The sequence below is a fragment of the Eutrigla gurnardus genome (assembly GCF_963514095.1).
Source record: "Eutrigla gurnardus genome assembly, chromosome: 24".
Lineage (NCBI taxonomy): Eukaryota > Metazoa > Chordata > Actinopteri > Perciformes > Triglidae > Eutrigla > Eutrigla gurnardus.
This window is the reverse complement of record NC_139935.1, coordinates 4483557-4503159: the sequence shown is the minus strand read 5'-3', so window position 1 is coordinate 4503159 and position 19603 is coordinate 4483557. Positions and strand designations below refer to the sequence as shown.

Sequence of the window (19603 nt, the reverse complement as noted above, 5' to 3'; positions counted from 1 at the left end):
GACTGTTGGTTGCAGCCCCCACCGTTTGGCCGTGTGATGTGCACATTAAAACCCTAAAAAATATTGTTTTAAAAGGTATAAAGATACATATTTGAAATGAAACTGAGAAGGGATTTTGAGGAAAGAGACCCGGTCAAGTCTCCTTCATAAAATTTGTATAAGAGCTCTGAAAAACATAAAACCTTAAGCACGATGGACTCAAGATAAGGCAAAGTGTTTGGATAAGCTGAGTCTGCTCAGTTGACCAACTGCTCAGAAAGTGCTTACACCCCCCTCCCCTCCCCACCCCATCAGTCAATCATTGCCAACACGTTTAAAAACAAACAAAAAAAACACACCTCAAGAGGATCCATACACAGGGGCATCGTGGGTCACTGAATGAGGACATTTTGTGTACAGACTTTTTTCTTTTTTTGTTCCTCTAGAAACATTCAATACATTTTTAGTAAGAAAAGAAAATATTGTTTTCTCATGCAACATGGGGGGAAACCTCTAAAACCCTTAAAGGGGAATGAAAGACTTTAAACGATACGAAAAGTGCAATCCTTAACTCTAGTGATACATACGCCTCGAATAAAACGTCTCAGTGTGGAACCTAAAGGTCCTTTGTCGGGGGAAAGAGTTGTACATCTGAACTTATTCATTTATAGATTATTTAGATCTTATATATATATATTTTTATATATTTATATATATAATCTATGTAACATTGATGACTTTAAATCTAGTTAAGTGTTACAGTCACAGCGCTATACGGGCTGTTATTTGCTAATGAAAATATTAGGTCATTGTCATAATCTCAGTGAAGAATAAGAAATGTTCATATCTCCTTTACAATCTACCTTGTGTACAGTGTACTAGCAAAAAGAAACAAAACAAAAACAAAAAATCAACTTAATGTCATTTACAAAAATACCCAACTTTAGTAATCGCAACATTTGGTTGCCACAGCAACAACTTAATATTGTTATGAAATACTATTATACTAGAGTGAAAAGTACATCTTTTTTGAAATTTTCTTCGTTTTTTTTTTTTTGGTAAAATTTCATCTATACAATAAACATCCCCCCCTCCCCCCCCCCCAACAACACAGGCAACTCTACAACTACGCTTGTTACTGCGACAAATCTTTTTTTCAATCGATGAGAAGGCAAGAAAGATCCTGTAGCTTTCCATTGGTGGGCTGGCGTTTAAAACCCCGCCCCTCTGACTTCTCATTCGCTGAGCTGACAGGCGAAACCTTGAAATGACCAACCGTGCAGAACGTAGCACAGCTCAATAAATTACATTCATTTTTCAAAATAGAATAGTTAACAGACATTGTTTCTGACTAAAATTTGACCGAGAGTAACATAAGATAAATTACAACAGAAAGAAAAAACCACCTTCCACAAATATTACACACAAATCATAATGCATATGGAGACAATCAGAGTGAATGAGACCAGAAAGGTGAAACCAGAGTGGAGCTCGTTGGTATGATTGTGGATTGCCAATGTTAATCAAGCACCATGCAATTACATCAGAATGTTGGACATATGGAGGAATAAGATTTAGTCTGAACTTAAAAACGCGCTATTAAAAATATGCCAACAAATAAAAAGAATGAATGAGAGGGTTGGTCTAAAAATAAGACAAATGATTGTTGTGGGTGGAGACGGTGGAGGGTTTGGGAGGGGTTCAAAAACACCTTGATAGTAGACAACAACACAAATTCTGTTTTTTTTTTTAAATAACTTTGAAAACATTTCTAGAACCATGAATAGAAACTCTCAAAATAAGAGACACTTTACATACATTACACAGTTTACAATACATTTTCCCCCCTCACTCACGTTCCTCATGTAAACTACTCAAACCACGGTAAGAAACGATGGGACGCCGTGAAAGTCACCAAACATTCTACAAAGCTATTCTTTTTTTTTTTTTTTTTTGATTTGTCGTTTCTTTAACTTCTTTTTGTCTCGATAAAGTCACTTGTGATGTCGATGAACGGTTACCATAGTTCCCGGTAACGCTCGGTGAAATGCGATGTCTTTCCCGAAAAAGTCCCATTTTAGCTCCTGACAGCCGGTGCGTGGTGTCTGTGACTTTTTAGTGATACACTCTGGATGAATTGGTTGTTGATGAGCATTTTTTAGGCACTTCTACAGTTTTTCTAAAATGGAACAGGATTATCGGTGATAGTAGGGTTGGACAGGACAACCGACGGTCACAGATAGCCCTCCGGTCCAAGTTCAAGTCATCTTTTGCGTGACGAGCGTCGTCAAATGCACCGTTTTTTTTTTGTTTTTGTTTAGTCTTAGCACTTTAGTCCCTCACCCCCCACCCCCCCCCAAAAAACCCTCTCTCCAACCTGGTGTTGTCATCACCTGCTAGACCTCGCTTCAAGTCCCAGTCTGCCGGCAGACCATCAGTCTCCAGATACGAACACGCATGCAAGGCTCGGTGCGTCTGAACCCCCGAGCTCCGTTAAGCCCTTGGCACTCGGACTCGAGCCTTTAGGCTTTTTTTCGGTAATGGCCACGACTGTCACCTGTCAACACGGGGGCGCTGTCCTCCCCTGTCCGGACTGCATGCGAAAAAAAACCGTGCACAATCTTATTCCGAACGTAGAACTGAACCCGGCGGCGGGAACAAATAAAGGGTGCGCTGTGAGCAACTTTCGCAAATGGCAAAAGAGAGAGAGAGAGAGAGAAAAAGAGGTGTTTCTCAGAATGTGGCTCTGCTTTCTGGCAGGTTGAATCCACCGACCTCTTCCGCTTTGGCAAGATGTTTCCAGAGATGAAATGTTGGCAGGGGGGGGGGGGATCTTAACAGCATCTGGGGGTCACAGAGGCTCCTTCGCAGAAACAGTCACATTAACTACACATGAGCTTGCCCCCCCCCTCCCCTCCAAGGACATTCAACCTCGAAAAGCAAAAAGACCGCGAGACGAAAAAGCTCTCGAGTGTGCCGATGCGGTTGTGCACTGGTTTTTTCTTCTCCTACGCCTCTTCCTGTTTCCCACTTAAACATTAAGCACTATATGTCTCATACAGTGCAAATCAAGCGTCTTTTGTTTTTGTTTTTGTTTTACTAATCAAAGGGATGAACATTGTGCAGCGGTTTGTAGAATAAATATGAAAGAGGGGATCCACGGTACTTTGGGAGAACGGTTGTTAAAATGACCTCTATAGTGTGTCTGCTATGTGTGTATGTAGTACTATACATAAGAGTATTTCTGACTTTTTCCTGTTAATAGTTTTTTTTCCTAGCAATACATACAGTATATATCTTTTTGTTTTAATGTGTGTGTGTGTGTGTGTGTGTGTGATACACCGGCACTGCAGTTCTTACGTTAAATTGAAGTGTTACACTCTTAGCATGCAGGTTGCTGGACCTCTATGAGAGAGGAAAGGTAGTATGTACACGGGGGCTGTTTTGGGTTTCCTAGTGCAGCTTCGTGACACTCCGACTCCTTCCTGAAACTTACTTCAGGATGATCTGGAGGAGAGAGACAGGGGCGGAGGAGAGGAAGGGGAGGACAAAAAGGCACATTTAGTGGACCTGGAAGAGAGAAAATGTGTTAATTATTATAAAAACATTTATCGCGTTTTGGTGTGATCTGGGTCAAACACTATTTGCCTTTATTTCCGCCTAATTATGCCGTCAATGTGCTTCAAGTTCTCTGGAGAAAGCAAACACAAGAAGAAGAAGGTCTACAATATATTTATCCCATATATATGTTGCTCTACCATTCTGAGACGTTGAATAGCACTTCCCTGTCTTAGTGGCTGAGCTTCGTGTTTCATGCAAATGATCAGCAAAATAGCATTTGACTCAGATCTGGTCTCCTCTGTGTGTGTTCTCTCTTCGGGAGATACAGACTGATCCGACACACAACAAAGAGAAAGAGAGAGAGAGGGAGAGAGGGGGAGAAAGAGAAGAAGAGCTGCTGGCTGCCATCACGTGGTTGCCACTGGCAACAAGCTAACACAGTACAAAGCAGCGTGGTGCTTGTTAATATACAATAGACAGCCAGCAAAGGACAGAAGCCACTGGTCACAGAGCGTGTGATGTGCACCGGCCGCTCCACGGCGCGCTACGAGGAAAGTGGAGGAATATTACCGTGTGGCAGACGGGTGGGATCAGCCACATGTCGGATGGTACGCCCCACCTGTCTGGCACCGCGGGCGAGCGAAACAAACACCCAGAGTTGTTTGCAGGTCCTGTGTTGCAGCAGCAGCAGCGGCAGCATGTTGCAGACTGGCGGATGATGATGGTTGGATAATAAAATATGCGTTGCAGAAGCATCGTGGCGTTTCTTTTTCTCCAGATTAATAGATTATTATTGTAATTGCATCAGATTGTCTGTTAATTTGTGTGATAATAATTATAGCACGGGGAAGTGAGAGTTTGAACCCTGCTATAAGCTGAAGAGGTGCTCGATATAACAAGCTCTATTTAATTACAACAACTTATCTTTCTTTCGATCCTGAGGCAGCCTGTCTCGGATGTGATGTAATGCCGTATTCGGGCAGCCGAGGGCGCTGCAACCTCACAATTCCCAGTGAGACGTTACCAGAGACATCAGCGCTGGGAGCACGTGGTTAATGCACGGCGTCACATGGAACGATGTGATTGGTTCCTGCTCGTCATGTCACAATGACAGTTCAGACGGTCAGGAGATGACCAGACTCTGAACCTCTCAGCGTCTGCAGCATCCTGTCCCTCCATGCACGCGTATTACTCCACGTGTATATCATTTAAGTCCCCACACAACAGGCATATGATTATCAATATGCTCTGTCCACGTTGTCTTGAGGAAACCACATGTACATTAAAGAGGGTGATGCAGCTCACAGTTTCGGGCTGAGACATTGGCCTCCCAGATGTCGGGGGTGACTGCGGTAAAAAAGGCGTGTTATACGTGCGAGCTGTGTCCTGGCTATAGGGATCGTCATGCAGGGCGGAGGGGAGTGGGGGGGGGCAGACGGAGACAGACAGCGAGGGCTGACGTCAGTGTTTCTCCGGCTCCTCGTTCCACATGCATCTTTAAAGAGCAGCGCCGCTTCCTGCTGCTACTGCTGCTGCATGCCAATTACAGGAAGAGACGGTGACTCACAGGAAGTGCACACACTCCTGGCCTACGAGGAGCAATAAAGCACAAGGTACTGTGTAGTATTATTGTCGAATTTGAAGGTGTCCATTCACTCACATTGGTGTAAACGCCTTGTCTTTGTGGATTGGCACAGCAAGAAAAAAGAAACTAGTTCTAACAATAATAATGGGGACGATTTTGAACCCACTGAACATTGATTGTTCCACTTCCAGTACATTTCTACCTGTGGAACAATAATTGCTGTGTCCTCAGGGCACTGACACTTATTCTGTGCTGGACTAGTAAATGATTACCATCTGCCCGAGGCCAGAGTGCCAGCATTGTGCTGAAATTTCCAGGTTTAAAATGGGGCACACATGCGTCACTCTGGCATTCAAACCTGGCCCCGCTTCCCCGACTCCTGCTGACACGCAGCAACAGGAGAGCCGCCGATTGCAGGCCATTTTTAGACGGCTCCTGCGATCATTTTCCCTGTGTCCGTCCCACCCTGACAAGTGCGGCCCTTAACTGTTTCCTCACAGGAGTTATTCTCCCTTTTATCCCGCGGCCAGACGGTAAAAAGGTGAAACTGAGATGGGTGGAAACAAGAAAAAAAAGAAAGGAAATCCAACACAGCAGCAGTTGTAAGTGCTGCACAAAGTCCACGTATGTGTTTGGCTGGAGTGTGTGTGTGTTTGCGTAGCACACAAGCGGTACAGATGACGCCCCCTGTTGCAGATGGAGAGGCTGATTTGACGACAACAAGAAAAGTGGAAAATAAAACAGAACATGCAAAAAACAAAACCAGGAAGTAGTGCAACACAACACAATTACTACTTTGCAAATGTGGGAGCTCTGAAGAAGTGCTCGTCCCGGAGCGAATTACGGTTCAGTGCACGCTGGCACCCGCTTGCTCAGGTGCCCCCTCTGCTTGAAATTCTATGGAAAATACCCACTTAGGCGCTCATGCCAGCGTGAGCCGGCCCAGTGCAGACGGATGGATGGATGGGGAGGGGCTGGGCGTGAGTAAGGCTCAGCTGCCGGTTATTGCAGCACACTAATAGACGGCAGTACTTATTCAGAGCTCCGGGGACTGATGAAAGAAAGCTTTAAAAGGAGCAAACCTGATTGGCTGGTGCTGTTGCTGCGTAGGGGACACTTGTGGCAGGAGTTGTTGCTGCAGAGACAGTAGCAGGCGTAGCACTGTACATCATTGGGACTTTGTTTTGAGGGTGGGAAAGGGGAGGTGAGGGGAGGGGGGAGGAGGAGGAGGAGGAGGAATGGGGGAGAGGGGAGGAGGTGGCAGCGATGGACAGGTAGGTGGAGCGTTATGGTAACCATGGCAACGGTTGTGATGCGTGTGTGTCGGCGGTTTCGTTTGTTGTTGTTGTTGTTGTTGTTGTAGTAGTTGATGGTGGTGGTGGTGGTGGTGGATGTTACAGAAAGCCAGCAAGCCATCGTTAGGGTTACACCGGCAGATGGCATGCAACCATTCACAATGCAAAGCACGGAGGAAGGAGAGAAAGAGAGAAAGACAGAAAGAAAGAAAGAAAAAGGAGAGAATGGGAGAAAAATAACAAACAAAAAAAAAACAAAAACAAGAGGAGAGAAGCTGATTACAATCACAGGTAAGGAAATTCACACGGAAAATCAGCTTGCTTTTTTTTTTTTCCCAGAGAAGCTGGCAGGCACGAGACACCAATTACAAAGAATCAGTAACATTGGCAGCAGGGATGGGAATTTCATTTTTTCCAAATTCAAGTGGGCTGACAAGTTGAACAGCAGGAAGACACCAAAAACCCAGGTGGCTACTTCTACTCAGGTATATTTGTAATAGCGTGTTTAAAAATCATTATTTATCCATTCATTAATGTGGGACCTGCTGATTAGCCAACTGGGACTTTTTGTTAATTCCCATACCCTTTAAGCAGAGACAAACTCTCCAGCTCTGTGGCCGACATCAGTTCTCTGGGAAACAGATTCAAAATGTCCTGATCAACACAGCACAGCAAACAGACAGGAGCTATCCTACAGCTTAAGAACAGATACGTCTGAGCTACTGAATCTACCATCTTCATCATAAACACACATTCATTAGTCAGTAAGTCAGTCGGGAAACAGGAACTGAAGGCTCGAGACTGAAACTCTTTCAGGTGACACAAAAAGGACGTAAAAATGTGTTTTTATATCATCGTTTGATGGCAAGTTCCTCCATCTCCACCACATTTCATCAAACCTGCAAGAGCTACAGATACGGCCTAATCTTCAACATGAAATAGTGTCTGTGAGAGAGCAAAGGGAAGGTCAGGACCTACCAAGACTGCTAGCAGGAGTCATGCACAAGACTGACCCTGTTGTGGTCATGCAGAGAAAGACAGAGAGGGAGGGAGAAGGGAGGAGGGGGGGAGGCAGAGAGGGAGAGAGAGAGAGACAGAGGAGGAAATAAATGGGTTAATTGAGAGGGAGGAGAACAACAAGGTTAGACACGACAAAACACACAAACTACTGCTACAGTGGTGCTGCCAGCCAGTTATGAATGCAGTTATCAGTAGCATGCAGAGGAGCTCCCTTATTCAGTTATGGCATTAGTGAGAAAATACCGTTTATATACAGCGGCAGCTAAACAACAAAGCAAACGTATTCGGTTTAGGTTACGAAATCGTGGCAAAGTGATGCAAAGCTGAATGAATCAATAGTTTGCAGGCATGAAGAAAGGAAACGATAGATAATCGGTCAGCTATTGATTTAAAAATGGTGTCCGTTTCCATATCAGTATCTCAGTTAGAAGACGGAGACAATATTTGTAACCACTGCAATTAAACCCCTGCAACTAAATAGCTGCAACTAGTACAATTAATTAAGGTATTATGCTAAAAGGGTTTGAGGAAAGAATAATGAGCAATCTAAATATCTAGAAAAAGAGAGTGATGATGGATGATGGGTTCCCACTCAGGTAAGTCAATTTCAAATTTATGGGTGCTGGTGTTTCCGTCTAAACCCCACCCATCCGGGGTTACTTCCCACGCACAGATACAGAGGGGGGGGGGGGGGGGAGGCTGTCAGGCATCTCACACCACAGGGAAAGAAACAAGCAGGTAAAAAGAAGAGTGAAGGATGGGACTCTCATCCTCTTTATAGTTTTGCAGCCTAAACACAGCCTTTGTGATGGAAACAACAGGACTAGTTTGGCTCTTTTGTATGCGTTACAGTTGAGGGAGGCTTGCTAATATATCATATCCTGCATCGCGCTGATCAAAGCCCCACGCTGCCCTTCAATCTGGCAGCGATTACGTGTTTATGTTGGCAGGCGCCACATCAAAGTTTGGGGATGGCACGGTGAATAGTTAATAACGATATATTGAATAGAAAACAGCGGCGCAGCAGGGCTCCTTACATGCCTCGCCTTTCAAAAGAAACTACAAGACGAATCTGACGATGTCACGTCAGCCATGGAGCCCCCCCCCCACCCAAATAGAAGACACGTTTGTGATGAGTAGAAGATTAGCTGAGCACATTCTGTGTGTTTGCATGCTCTGCATACCTATGAGCGGTGTGTGTGTGTGCGTGTGTGTGTTGTTCGACTGGCAGCTCTTACCTGTGGGAAAGAAAGCGGGCTGCTGGAGCTGTGCGTTGGCCAGCGCCTGCTGGTAGTGCAAAACACTGTGGTTGAACAGGGAGCCATTGCTCTTCTCAAGTGCTTGTCTCTTTGGTAGGGGCTGGAGGACGCCGTGCGGGAACGCCTACACACCGAAAACACACACACACACCCACACACACACAGACACACACACACAGAGAAGCACAGTAGATTTGATCCGCGTACTTACACACGACCACTCATGTTTGTAAATGTTACTTGTCTACGCACAGCACAACAAAAATGGAAAAAACTTGCTGTAACTATCACAAGGACAATGTGAAACTACACCATGGCAATCAACAACACATTAAAGAAAAAACAGTGATAACTGGAATTATTCTTAACATTACGGTTTAAGAAATGGAACAGTACAATCTAGAATTGCCACTGGTGATCATAAATGATAAATATTTATACTTTCTTACAGGGTTTCACAGAACACAAAAAGAGCCAACTTAAATTTTTGTGAGTGGCTACAGTACAATTAAAGAAGCTACATGCAAAGCAAAAGGTGAAAGGTCAAAGTACCAGGTCTACAGTTGCCTCGAGGGGTCGCTTCATTGCTTTGGCAGTCGACTGAGTCTTTAATTAGCAGGCAGCGAGCACATGATGGCAGTGGGCCAATGGGATTCAAGCGTATTAACATACAGGTAACAGCAAGCAGAGGTGCGTCATGGGGGACAGCATTGCATTGTGGATAGGTGAGAAGGAAAAAAACAAAAACAAAAATAATCTGAATGCAAGTATACCACATACAAAACAATAGGCATGCACATAAACAAAAAACTGTTTTGTTTACTTTAAAAGAAACATTGCTACGTTTTTTTGAATTAGTACAAAAGCAAAAAAAAAAGCATCTACATTATCCTTTGGTTAAAAAAAAAAAAGCAAGATTCTATGATGTATTTCATAACTACTGGGAAAGCATTTAGTAGTAACGTCAGCTATTTCTGAACAAGTAAATCATCCTTTTTTGTTGTAATTTCTACGAGAGAAAAAAATGCAGCAAACATTCAGACTACAAATACTGGGCTGACATTTGATGTGAGATCTGAACACAGGTTCTTTGCAGTTTTCTAAGAAGTGCTACAGTCACACAGTAATTACAGGGCTCCTGGAGGTGGTTTGGGGCCTGAGAAATGTCTAAAAACACCAAGTGAGTGAGCTCTGGTCAAAGCCCCTCAAATTAGTGAACTCTGCCCTCAAAACTGCACACCTTTGCAGGTTTAAACTACAGATCTTGGGACAGGGGAGGTGATACAATGCGTGTTATCGTTCAATCACAGAATGTGGAGCTCTGTTTATTCTCACATCCCTCCGAGATGCAGCAAATATCTTAAAACCTGGACTTTAACTAATGTGTTATTTAGTGCGAAGCCAACCTAACGAGGTGATGATAAATCGTTTTGTTTCCACTTGTTAATTGATTAAAAAACGTCACTGCTGGGAGGGGGGAAAAAAGATGACATGGGTGTGATGAGCACAGCGGTTAAGGGGTCCATGCACAAGCCTCCTGCTTCACGTATTTGGATTCTCTAACAGTGTGCAACAATATATAATGGACAAGGCACTGCTGATGCTCAGACTCTGTGGTTAGTTCAAAATGCAAGATGGTCTATTAAAGTGACATGAAAAGCAAAGATGGCCGCATTCGACTGGCAATGAGGAAGGAGATCGCAGCATGGCAAGCAAACACATAATGTGGCACAGTAAAAACAACATAATCTCAATAAGAGGATCTCGTTACTGTTACTGTATCAGTTAATGTGCAACCTCGTCTACGGTACAGTTAAGCCTATTTGCTTTTGCTAAAAAAAAGAAAAAAGAAAAAAAAAAGTGAGTTATGGATAATGATAGTACCTATTTGCAGCGGTGCAGCAATACGAGTTTTATGGGTGCTGCGATAAAAGCGCTTCAGCTTAGGCTAGGGGCTAAAAGAAAATTGGATTAAAGGTGCTGACTAAACAACTCATTGTCCTAAGGTTAACCCTGCTCACCTACAGCACGGCTTGTAACTGCTGAGGGTAATTGGGAATTGGGTCATAAAGTTGATAAACTGGGGCATAGGAGGCACATGGGAGGAGTATGAGATTGTAAAGAGAATGCACGAAGAAGATAAAGTCAATGTTCTTGTTTGACGAAGCACTGTGTACCTGACGGGGCAGGTTGTTGAGCTAAGCTACTCAGCGTGCCTGTAAGAAGAACAGCGCTGACGGGGCAACATCGGGTTATAGCGCCTTGGGCTCTCTGTGATTTATACATGTTCCAATCCCCTCGCCGTTTTCACGAACTAACCTGAGCTCGCGGTCGACGGCTCGAACTTCGACACGCAGCGAGGGCGAAGAGAGCAAGCAGCGATGGAGCCAGCCAATGAGAGCGCTATTGTGCAACGCCTAGAGCATGCCCATGCCGCGGAGGGAAAAAAACAGTCAGCCGGCACACTGGCGCAGAACAAGGTGTGCAAGTGCAGCAGCCAAAAGGACCATTCAAAAGAAGCCACTCAAAGCCTGGGGGAGGGTGAGGCACAGACAAGACACACTGCCAAACCCTTCCCGCTGTCTGTCTGCCTGCATCTCCATCCGTCTGTCTTGTTGGGGGGATTTTAGCAACTACAGGCAGAGGAATGTAAACCCCCCACCCAGCGAGGCTACATCCTCATCCATCCCCGATTCAATTTACACTGATCTGCAGAGAGCCGCACTTATCATTGAGAGCAAGGGGGGGGGAGTGGGATGGAGGGTGAGCCAGCACATTGTCTCTGTATGAACCAAGGGCATTGGAAAATAAAGGCGGACTGCGGTGAGATAATAACGGATTGTTCTTGCGGCATTATGCTCATGCATTTAGTTCTGCCTAAACCCTGTTTATTGTCCACTAGAATAAACCAGCAGAGGTGGGTATGTTTTATACAGTAATAAAGCAGTGCTCCACATTTTATGCTACTGTGGGTCTCGTTGTTGACAGCATGTGTTTTCATATCGTGAAGGCCTACGTGTGAGTTACGTGTGTTTTAATTGCCGCAAAACGACTAAAAGCAACAGGATGTTTTCTCTGAAATACAACAATCTGTGCTTTGTCGGAAGTACCTAGCAGTGCCTATGCAGCTCCGGGGCTAATATGAAGGTTATTCAGTGTGAATAATACTGTATATATTGTGTTTACTTGCTCTTCCACAACCATTAAACCTCCATTTATGACTTGTTTATTAGGTGTCTCCCTGGATATTACAATTACAGTTAACTAAGAGCTTGTAAGGCCTTGATGGACACTATCAGCACTGTGTTTGCTTACTGCAAGGACAAGTGTGTGTGTGTGTTTCCTGCTCTACCACTGTGTTGCATCAGGGTACAGTAGGTAAGCTGTAGTGCCGTGCTCTCACCATGGCTGCAGCTGTGGCGGCGGCTTGCGCGGCCACAGCTGTCTGGTTGGCCTGGTGTTGGGCGGCCTTGATCTTGGCCTGCAGGTGGGCCGGGGGGTGGAAGTACTTGCACTTCTCGCGGGAGCAGCGGCTCTTGATGTAGTCCATGCAGACGGTGACCGTGTTGTCGCTGGTGTCGATCATGGGGCTGTCGCTCGGGTGAGCGAAGCGGCAGTCGGTCTCCCCGCGGGCGCAGTTGCCCCGCTGGAACTCACGGCAGACCTGGGAACAGCACACGGACGGGGGCACACGGGAAAAACACACGGGGACGTGAAAACCTTTCTCTCACCGACGTTCAATGTGTGCCGAACCCAAATGATTGTGAGTGACGATGAGTCAACAGTTCAGAGGTTTGCGTGTGATCACATGGAGAGCGGCTTGTATGCAAAACACTGGTGCGCTCCACACACACATGCTAGTTCTGCGTGGGTGTGTATACGTGTCTCACAGGGATACTGTTTCATTAGTGCCAACTTCATTCGGTTGCTAAGTGATAGCTCTCCTGGAGAAAAACACATACAGGCACACGCCTACGCATCACCTCTAGGTGGGAGATTTTTGTTTATCTTTAAAAAAATGTAGTGAAAAAAATAAAAACACTTGTCGATCACCAAGCTTTTGTCATTCAGTGTTGCAGATTAAATTACTGTTATCTCACAACATCGACTTATACATATATGCAAGGATAACATGGAGGTACTGTCAAGTAAGGAGGCTGATTAATAATAATAATAATAATAATTCACACTGAACAGCTACATATAACATGCTGGTATAAACAGCTACTGCATTTTAATTACATTGTGACACTATAAGTAGCACTTTTTAATAATTCAACTTCAAAACGTATTCATGTAAGTCATACATTGCTTGCTTATGAAACAGAAAACTTGTTTATCCTGTCAGCTCCTTGTCTCCGGCAATTTATACACCAGGCAGCTGCAACTGAAAGGTTCAATCAAAGGCTAAAGATGTAGTCCATACGTGTGTGTATTTTATTCGTTGCTATGCCAACTACTGTGGTAACCACGGAGATAGTATTTTTGAGTGTTGTTCTCCGGCAGCACAGTATGAGGGAAATATTTTCAAACATTACGCATGCATTTGTGACTATTTGATCAAAACAAAAATCAGAGCTTGTTATTAACAGCATGTATCTTTTGCGTCGCTTTGACACCCATAATCACAGCAAGGCGTTTCCATAATTATACTTCACAACCGCGAGACACCACAATAGGTATGACTAGCCACCCGTGTGAGAAAGCGTGTTTGGGTGGGTCACCTCCAGCTTGTCAGTGCGCAGCAGTTTCTGGTTGGAGGAAGAGCCGCCGGTGACGGAGATGGGCGGGCTGCCGGGGACGATGCAGGGGGAGCTGGGCAGGATGTCTGTGGGCACCAGGCCCATGCTGTGGGTCATGGGAGTCAGGTAGGGGGCGTAGCTCAAACCTGCACTGGAACCCAGACCCTGGCTGATGGGAAACGTCTGCTGCGAACGGGAGAGAACGACGGTTCAGAGACACTTACTTTGAGCAGTCAGGGGGGATGAAAGATGAGGAATGAAGGGACGGACGTTGGAGGATGAAAGGCAGATACAAAAAAAAAAGAGTTCGGGGAAAGAGACACATGAGACAGATGGGCGGAGGGGGAGAGCGGGTCTGACAGGTAGAGAGAGGATAGGTTTCAGATAAAAAGAACAAGAGAGGGATGCAAGGGTAGAAACAAGAGGAGGCAGGTTTTTTTTTTTTTTTTTTTTAACCTCTATGTATCCTGGGAAGATTTTGCTGAGCCAGCATGTTCTTTTTCAGCAACACCCAGCCGCGCATTGATGCAGTTAAACACACCTGGCAGCTGCCCAGTGCAGCCGGAGTCTACTTCCGACTGCAGAGCGGCTCCCAGAGCCCGGTTTAAGTAGACGTTTTGTGCTTCGATCAAAGCCCCTCTCAATAACTATTGTGAGAACAAATCTTATCTGAATACGGGGGTAATCTGAGAGGGATGATGACAGCAACGTGTCTGAAAGAATGCACATTTCCTCAATCATAACCTGCTCCACAGTTACAGCTGGCGCCAAAACCGTGACACTCAAAAGAGAAACATACCGAATGATTAACCTGATATGTCATGGAGGTTTGAAGAAACTGTTTTCATAGTGAGTCACTCCGTGGCAGTCGACTCCCACAGCAGCGATGCCAGCACTTACCACAGGTTGCATGGTGGTGCCGGGGATCATGAACTGCATCTGTTGAGCCAACATGGCGGCCGCTGTCTTCTGCTGGATCAGATTGTTTCGCCCGTTGATCTCCAGCTGGGTCTTCAGGTGAGCGGGCGGGTGGAGGTATTTGCAGTTCTCTCGCGTGCAACGGCCCTGAGCGGTGGAGAAACAAACAAACGAGGTCATTAACAGTCTTGACTTCACGTCTTCTGATCAACAGAATGAACTGAAAAAGCTGCCCTTTTTGAAAATGAACCAGACGAAGAACAGGTTGCGTCTCTGCCTGGAGGACTTGGCCTTTGTGGGCATAGATTTTGACGGGGAATGCAGAGTGCTTGAAGGCAGCATCCATATTCATACTTGGAGGGAGTGAAACATACATGTTTGTGCTCATCCAGTGGGTGTAGCTAGTTGCTCTGGGCTCTGAGTAGAAAAATAATTACGAAAGACTCAGGTCTCCGCCTGTACCGTCCACACACTGACATGGAAACAAGGAAAGGTGGACCAACAGCCGGGCTCGAGTGGCGATTCACCGCGACTATAACTTTGTGGCTTTTTGACGCACAGGTCAGCCGGCGTTCTCTGTGGAGATGCAAATGCGGGTGTGCAGGGGTCAGGCTTACAGATGCCCTGGTGGATGAAGGCAATTACACTGTCAACCCAGAGGCTAATGGCAAACGCAATAAACCAATATGGAGCCTCGTTGCGGCGAGAGTGGGTGGAAGGATGGAGGAGAGGAGGTCAGGAGGGAGCGACATAGTGGAGGCCGGACTACGGTAGTGGGAGAAGAGACGGAGGGGAAGATGGAAAGTAGAGGTGAGGTGGAAAAGATGTGGGCAGAGTGGAGTGATGTGAATTAGCACAGAGGGGAAAGGGGAGAGAACAGGGAAAGGCCAAGAAGACAAAGGGAGAGGAGATGACATGGCCGGCCTGACACGGCACGTCTTGGTGAATGTGAAGCAGGGCGGAGGTTCAGAGGTTCCGTTTAGCATGCGGACGCCCCGTACAAGAACGAGCCACCGCACCGTAGCTATGCTGTGCAATTATTCCTCTAATTTCCCCCTCACAAGAAAAATATGACAGCTCTGCCGACGCAGCGATGACGAGCTGTTTAACTACTCAAGAGCTGTGCTCAAACAGCGTTTAAGTCCTGAATAAAACATTCAGAATGACAACAAGCCACCAGACAATATGAAACAAGAACACACTTGTTATTAAATAGAGAGCAGTCAGCTAGTACATGGAGTCAGAGGCTGCAATAAGACAACACGATGCTCTCTGATGATCCTAAAGGTGCTCGGTTCTTCCCGTCATAACAGGAAACGTGCAGGTGGAATCAATAACATTAACGACGGCGGTATTAAATTCAGACGTGGCAGCTCCAGGGTCCTGGTATTGTGCATGCTGTCTGATTGCCTATTTTTATTATTACACCTGGGCCTTTTTTGTTGTTGCCAAGGCATACTAATATATCTGCTGTCTGCCCTGTAGCTATATATTCTGTGTCACATTTAATTCTATTTAAATAGATTGTATTTTATTTTTCATTAGGCAGTTGCTTGACAATTAGTGCTGCCTAATTATGCTGTAAATAAAATACAACAAATGCATCAATATGGAAGAAATAATCCCTAATTTATTGACACAATATCGTTAATGGCAAAAACATTTGTTTTTATTCAGCATTGCCAGTTGAACCTGAAAAAACATACAATAAATACATTTTCGTACTATTCTTAGTAAAGTCTAGGATCTGGCACGCATCCCTTGGGTTGTGAATAAAAGCACGGTATGGATTATCTTTGCTCACACAAAGGCTTGAGTGCCACTCGCCGTGCTACGGGGATTTGAAGCAGCAACCAGTTCAACTTCTATACAGCTTTGTTTTTTTGTATGTAAGGTGGGCAGAAAAACACAGAAGAACTTTTAATCTAGCCTGGCTGCCAGTGTACATAACAAATAATCTTCAGTCTCATCAAAGGGGAAAAAACTAATAAAACCTGGCTCTCCGTTTCTTCAGGACAGATATTAAAGAACATCAAACACATTATTGATCTTGTTACTTTTCTCTCGGCTGAGAGAGCTGCGGTTTGTAATTTTTGTTTTCACATTAATAAACATACAACGATAAGATTTAAGGTCTTTTGTGGTGCGTGTCAGATAGTGGGTTTGACATTCACAGAGAGAACCCGGAGCCACGTGCCTGACGGGGACCGGCTTCCTTGGTGTTATAGCTGCAACGACCCAGTGATACCTTCACAACGGTACACACACACACACACACACACACACACACACACACACACACACACGCAGAATCACACCTGCCCACACATATGCATACTAAATCACAGAATCACAACAAGCGTCGCCCACACGCACCAGCAAACAAGCGCATAGACAAATGCACTGCTGCACACAAAGCGCCCGGCTCTGTGAAACCCAGTCCGGACCAGAGGAACGGCGCTGAAACCTCAAAGGTGTTGGAACTAATTGGAGCCTTATGCACCGCCGCGGACACCAGCAAGGTGCATCCACAAGAGAGAATGCGTAGGCAGGTGTAACAGTGCATGTGTGTGCAGGAGAAACTGTGTGGGCGGGTGTGACTGTGTGTCAGAGAGAGAGGGAGCCGGTGCTGAAGCTGAGCCCTGGACAGCATCCCAAATCGAGTCCTGCAGGGAAGCGCAGCATCACCAGCGCTCCCCGCAGGGATCACAGACACAGACGGGCACACATAAAGGCCCCGCGCGGACCCACGCCGCGGACCCACGCCGCTCACTTTGTCACTCACGCGGACCGAGAGCGAAGCCATTACCTTCCCTTTTGCTCCGCATTCGGTTCATCCATAACCTGTGAGTGACACACGCTTTTCTCGCAATTGCTCATCATCATTCCCCATTTAAAGTGATGAGATAAACGGCGGTGAGGCTACTTGGGAGAGTGCTTCATAACGTGCAGGCGCGGCCGCACTAAGTGCGAGCGTCGGACTCGTAAAAAAACCACCTCCTTTCATCCCGTCAAACTTAGTTGGGGAGCCATTCCTCACTGATGTATTCACGATCTACCACAGCAGCGTGCCAGGTCTTTGCATAAATCAGGTTTGTCTCCTTTTTTGTCGCGTTTGGAGGTGGAAGCAGCAAATAAATTCAGCGACTTTGCGAGGGCTGTCATGGTAATGACATTTCCAACACTGTTTAAAAAAAGAGAGGAATCAGTGCAGTGCAATAAATCGAATGACCTCAAAAGCTCATACAAGAAGAATAACTAAATATCCACGTCTCCAGTATTTACAATGTTTTGCCTTGTGTCATATCTATCAATCAATAAAGTTAGTACTGATATGAATTTGATATGGATTAGGGGAGATATTATACTGTGGAGTAGGTAAGAATTAATGAGTGAAAGGTTAGACTAGAAATAGCAGTGCGTTAAAGCAACACAAGGGTCATGATTCATGGTTACTACAAGTAGACATGAAACGGTGAACTATGACCCAGGAAGTCTGGTGTAAAATACTAAAACAGACTTTTACAACCGAGGAAAGTGACCATCCTTTTGTCTTCAGTCTTGATTATTGGTGGTTAAGAGCAGTGTTGCCCCCTCATGTTACTACCTGGACTGTACATTTCTATACCCGGTGTGAACATAGCCTTTCTTTTAACATGTCACATCCTGCACGCCGTTATTCACAGTGTCTTTTACTAGCCGAGGCACCTGGAAGTCTCAGCGCCGAACAGTGAAGAGGATATGGATTTTCTATAAATACGGTTAAAGGGCATCAACATGGCTGAGATCCTTTAGGGGGGTGTTAGATCATTAGGTTGCACACAAAAGAGGTTCATTTAGAGGAATTTCAGACTGGAGATAAGAGGTCAGGTAGTCCAAAAGCTATAATCTGGGCTAATCCCATCGTTGAAAAGACATCCTGGCATCCAGAGTTGTCATCAAGGAACAGTGCTGATAAAAACACACACGCCCCCACACACGTATTATGGTGCTTTCATTAAAAACCCAGGGAGGTGTTAATTTATTGGTAGCGTGCACAGCAGTTAAAAAGCTTTCACCCACGTCACTTCTCCCTGATTAGCTCTGAGTAAGGGTGAAAATCTAACATCTGCTTTATGGCAGAAGCAATTCTTGCTTTAATAAAACACACTAAGGCCAATTTCAAGAAGGGCACAGTGATGGTTATACATAGCAATTACGTTTTGTGTGAGCGATTAAGACTAATGGTCGTCAGTGAAAGGTCCCCGGCTGCAGTCTGGGACGACGCGCTCGGGGATTCAAAGCACATACGATGAGGTAAGCTTCGTCGGGAGGCGACACTGCATCACATATTAAAAAAAAAAAAAAAAAAAAAAAGAGGCTGACGGTTTGAGCGGGGAACTGGTCCACCGGCGCAGCCATGACGGTGCTTAAAAAGCAGCGTGACGACAATGCAGCGGCATCATCTGGCTTCAGAGCGTTTTGTTTTTAAGAGGGTGGCAGACACACGCAAAGCATCCACACGGAAAGACACACATACTGTGCCTTCTGTCGAAGCCACCCACTCAGAGCGGAGCAGAAATCCATTCATCAGGGGCATTGCCTCCGAGCGGCCGTCTATGAAAAGGATCTTTTGAAAGCACCAAGGCACCTCTGTGATGCGCGCAGCAGCCGCCGGTGTGTGTAGCCATGGCTACACGCTGAAATTACACCTTTCAGGAGGGTCTCTCACATGGCAACTTTCATTGTGGGCTGCGCCGTAGCACCCTCCGCGTATGAGATGCGATGATCCATGCTTTGGGACGCACTAATAGCTGCTTTGATTCAGAATGGATAATTATCTCCTGGCGTCGCAGTGAAAAACAATCAAACCGTGACGGAGAGATCAGAGATAAATTATCCGTCGTTTTCACGTGAAATAGATCCGCTGTTTCAGAGACGACAAGAGAGCACTTATTGTTTTCCCAGTTTCCATAAAGTGGTGACATAAATTAAAATGTGTTTCACATCAGGGTTGATTCAAGGAGGGCTAATTTCATAAACAGATTAGGATTACACTCACTTCACACTGTGAAATTCTTTCAATGTGTTTAGTTAGTAATTACTTCTGGAAATCCACTGCTTATTTTGTATCTGTAAAATAGGCTTTAATTCTGCAATTTAATCATGCTTTTATTATGACATGTGCATGTACAGCTCTACTGGATATGACCATGAACTAAATGCGGGGTTAGTCCGCTAATGTTACATACATATATATTCTCT

The 19603-nt window shown here is 45.3% G+C and overlaps 1 protein-coding gene across 17 annotated transcripts in view; it reads right to left on the bottom strand.

Moving 5' to 3' along the window:
• Positions 1-19603, bottom strand: part of mbnl2 (muscleblind-like splicing regulator 2) — a 63077-nt gene that overhangs the window by 22145 nt on the left and 21329 nt on the right. For 4 of the 17 annotated variants that reach the window (XM_084004200.1, XM_084004201.1, XM_084004191.1 and 1 more), the window contains 7 exons: positions 14342-14506; positions 13424-13627; positions 12103-12363; positions 9252-9305; positions 8679-8823; positions 7399-7434; positions 2094-3486 (listed from right to left, as the gene is read on the bottom strand). In XM_084004200.1, coding sequence (XP_083860326.1) covers positions 3362-3486; positions 7399-7434; positions 8679-8823; positions 9252-9305; positions 12103-12363; positions 13424-13627; positions 14342-14506 — 990 coding nt within the window. In that variant the 3' untranslated portion in view covers positions 2094-3361. Of the gene's footprint in view, positions 1-2093; positions 3487-6207; positions 6303-7398; positions 7435-8678; positions 8824-9251; positions 9306-12102; positions 12364-13423; positions 13628-14341; positions 14507-19603 lie in introns of those variants that run through there. The other 13 variants (XM_084004193.1, XM_084004192.1, XM_084004204.1 and 10 more) reach the window with 13 other exon arrangements.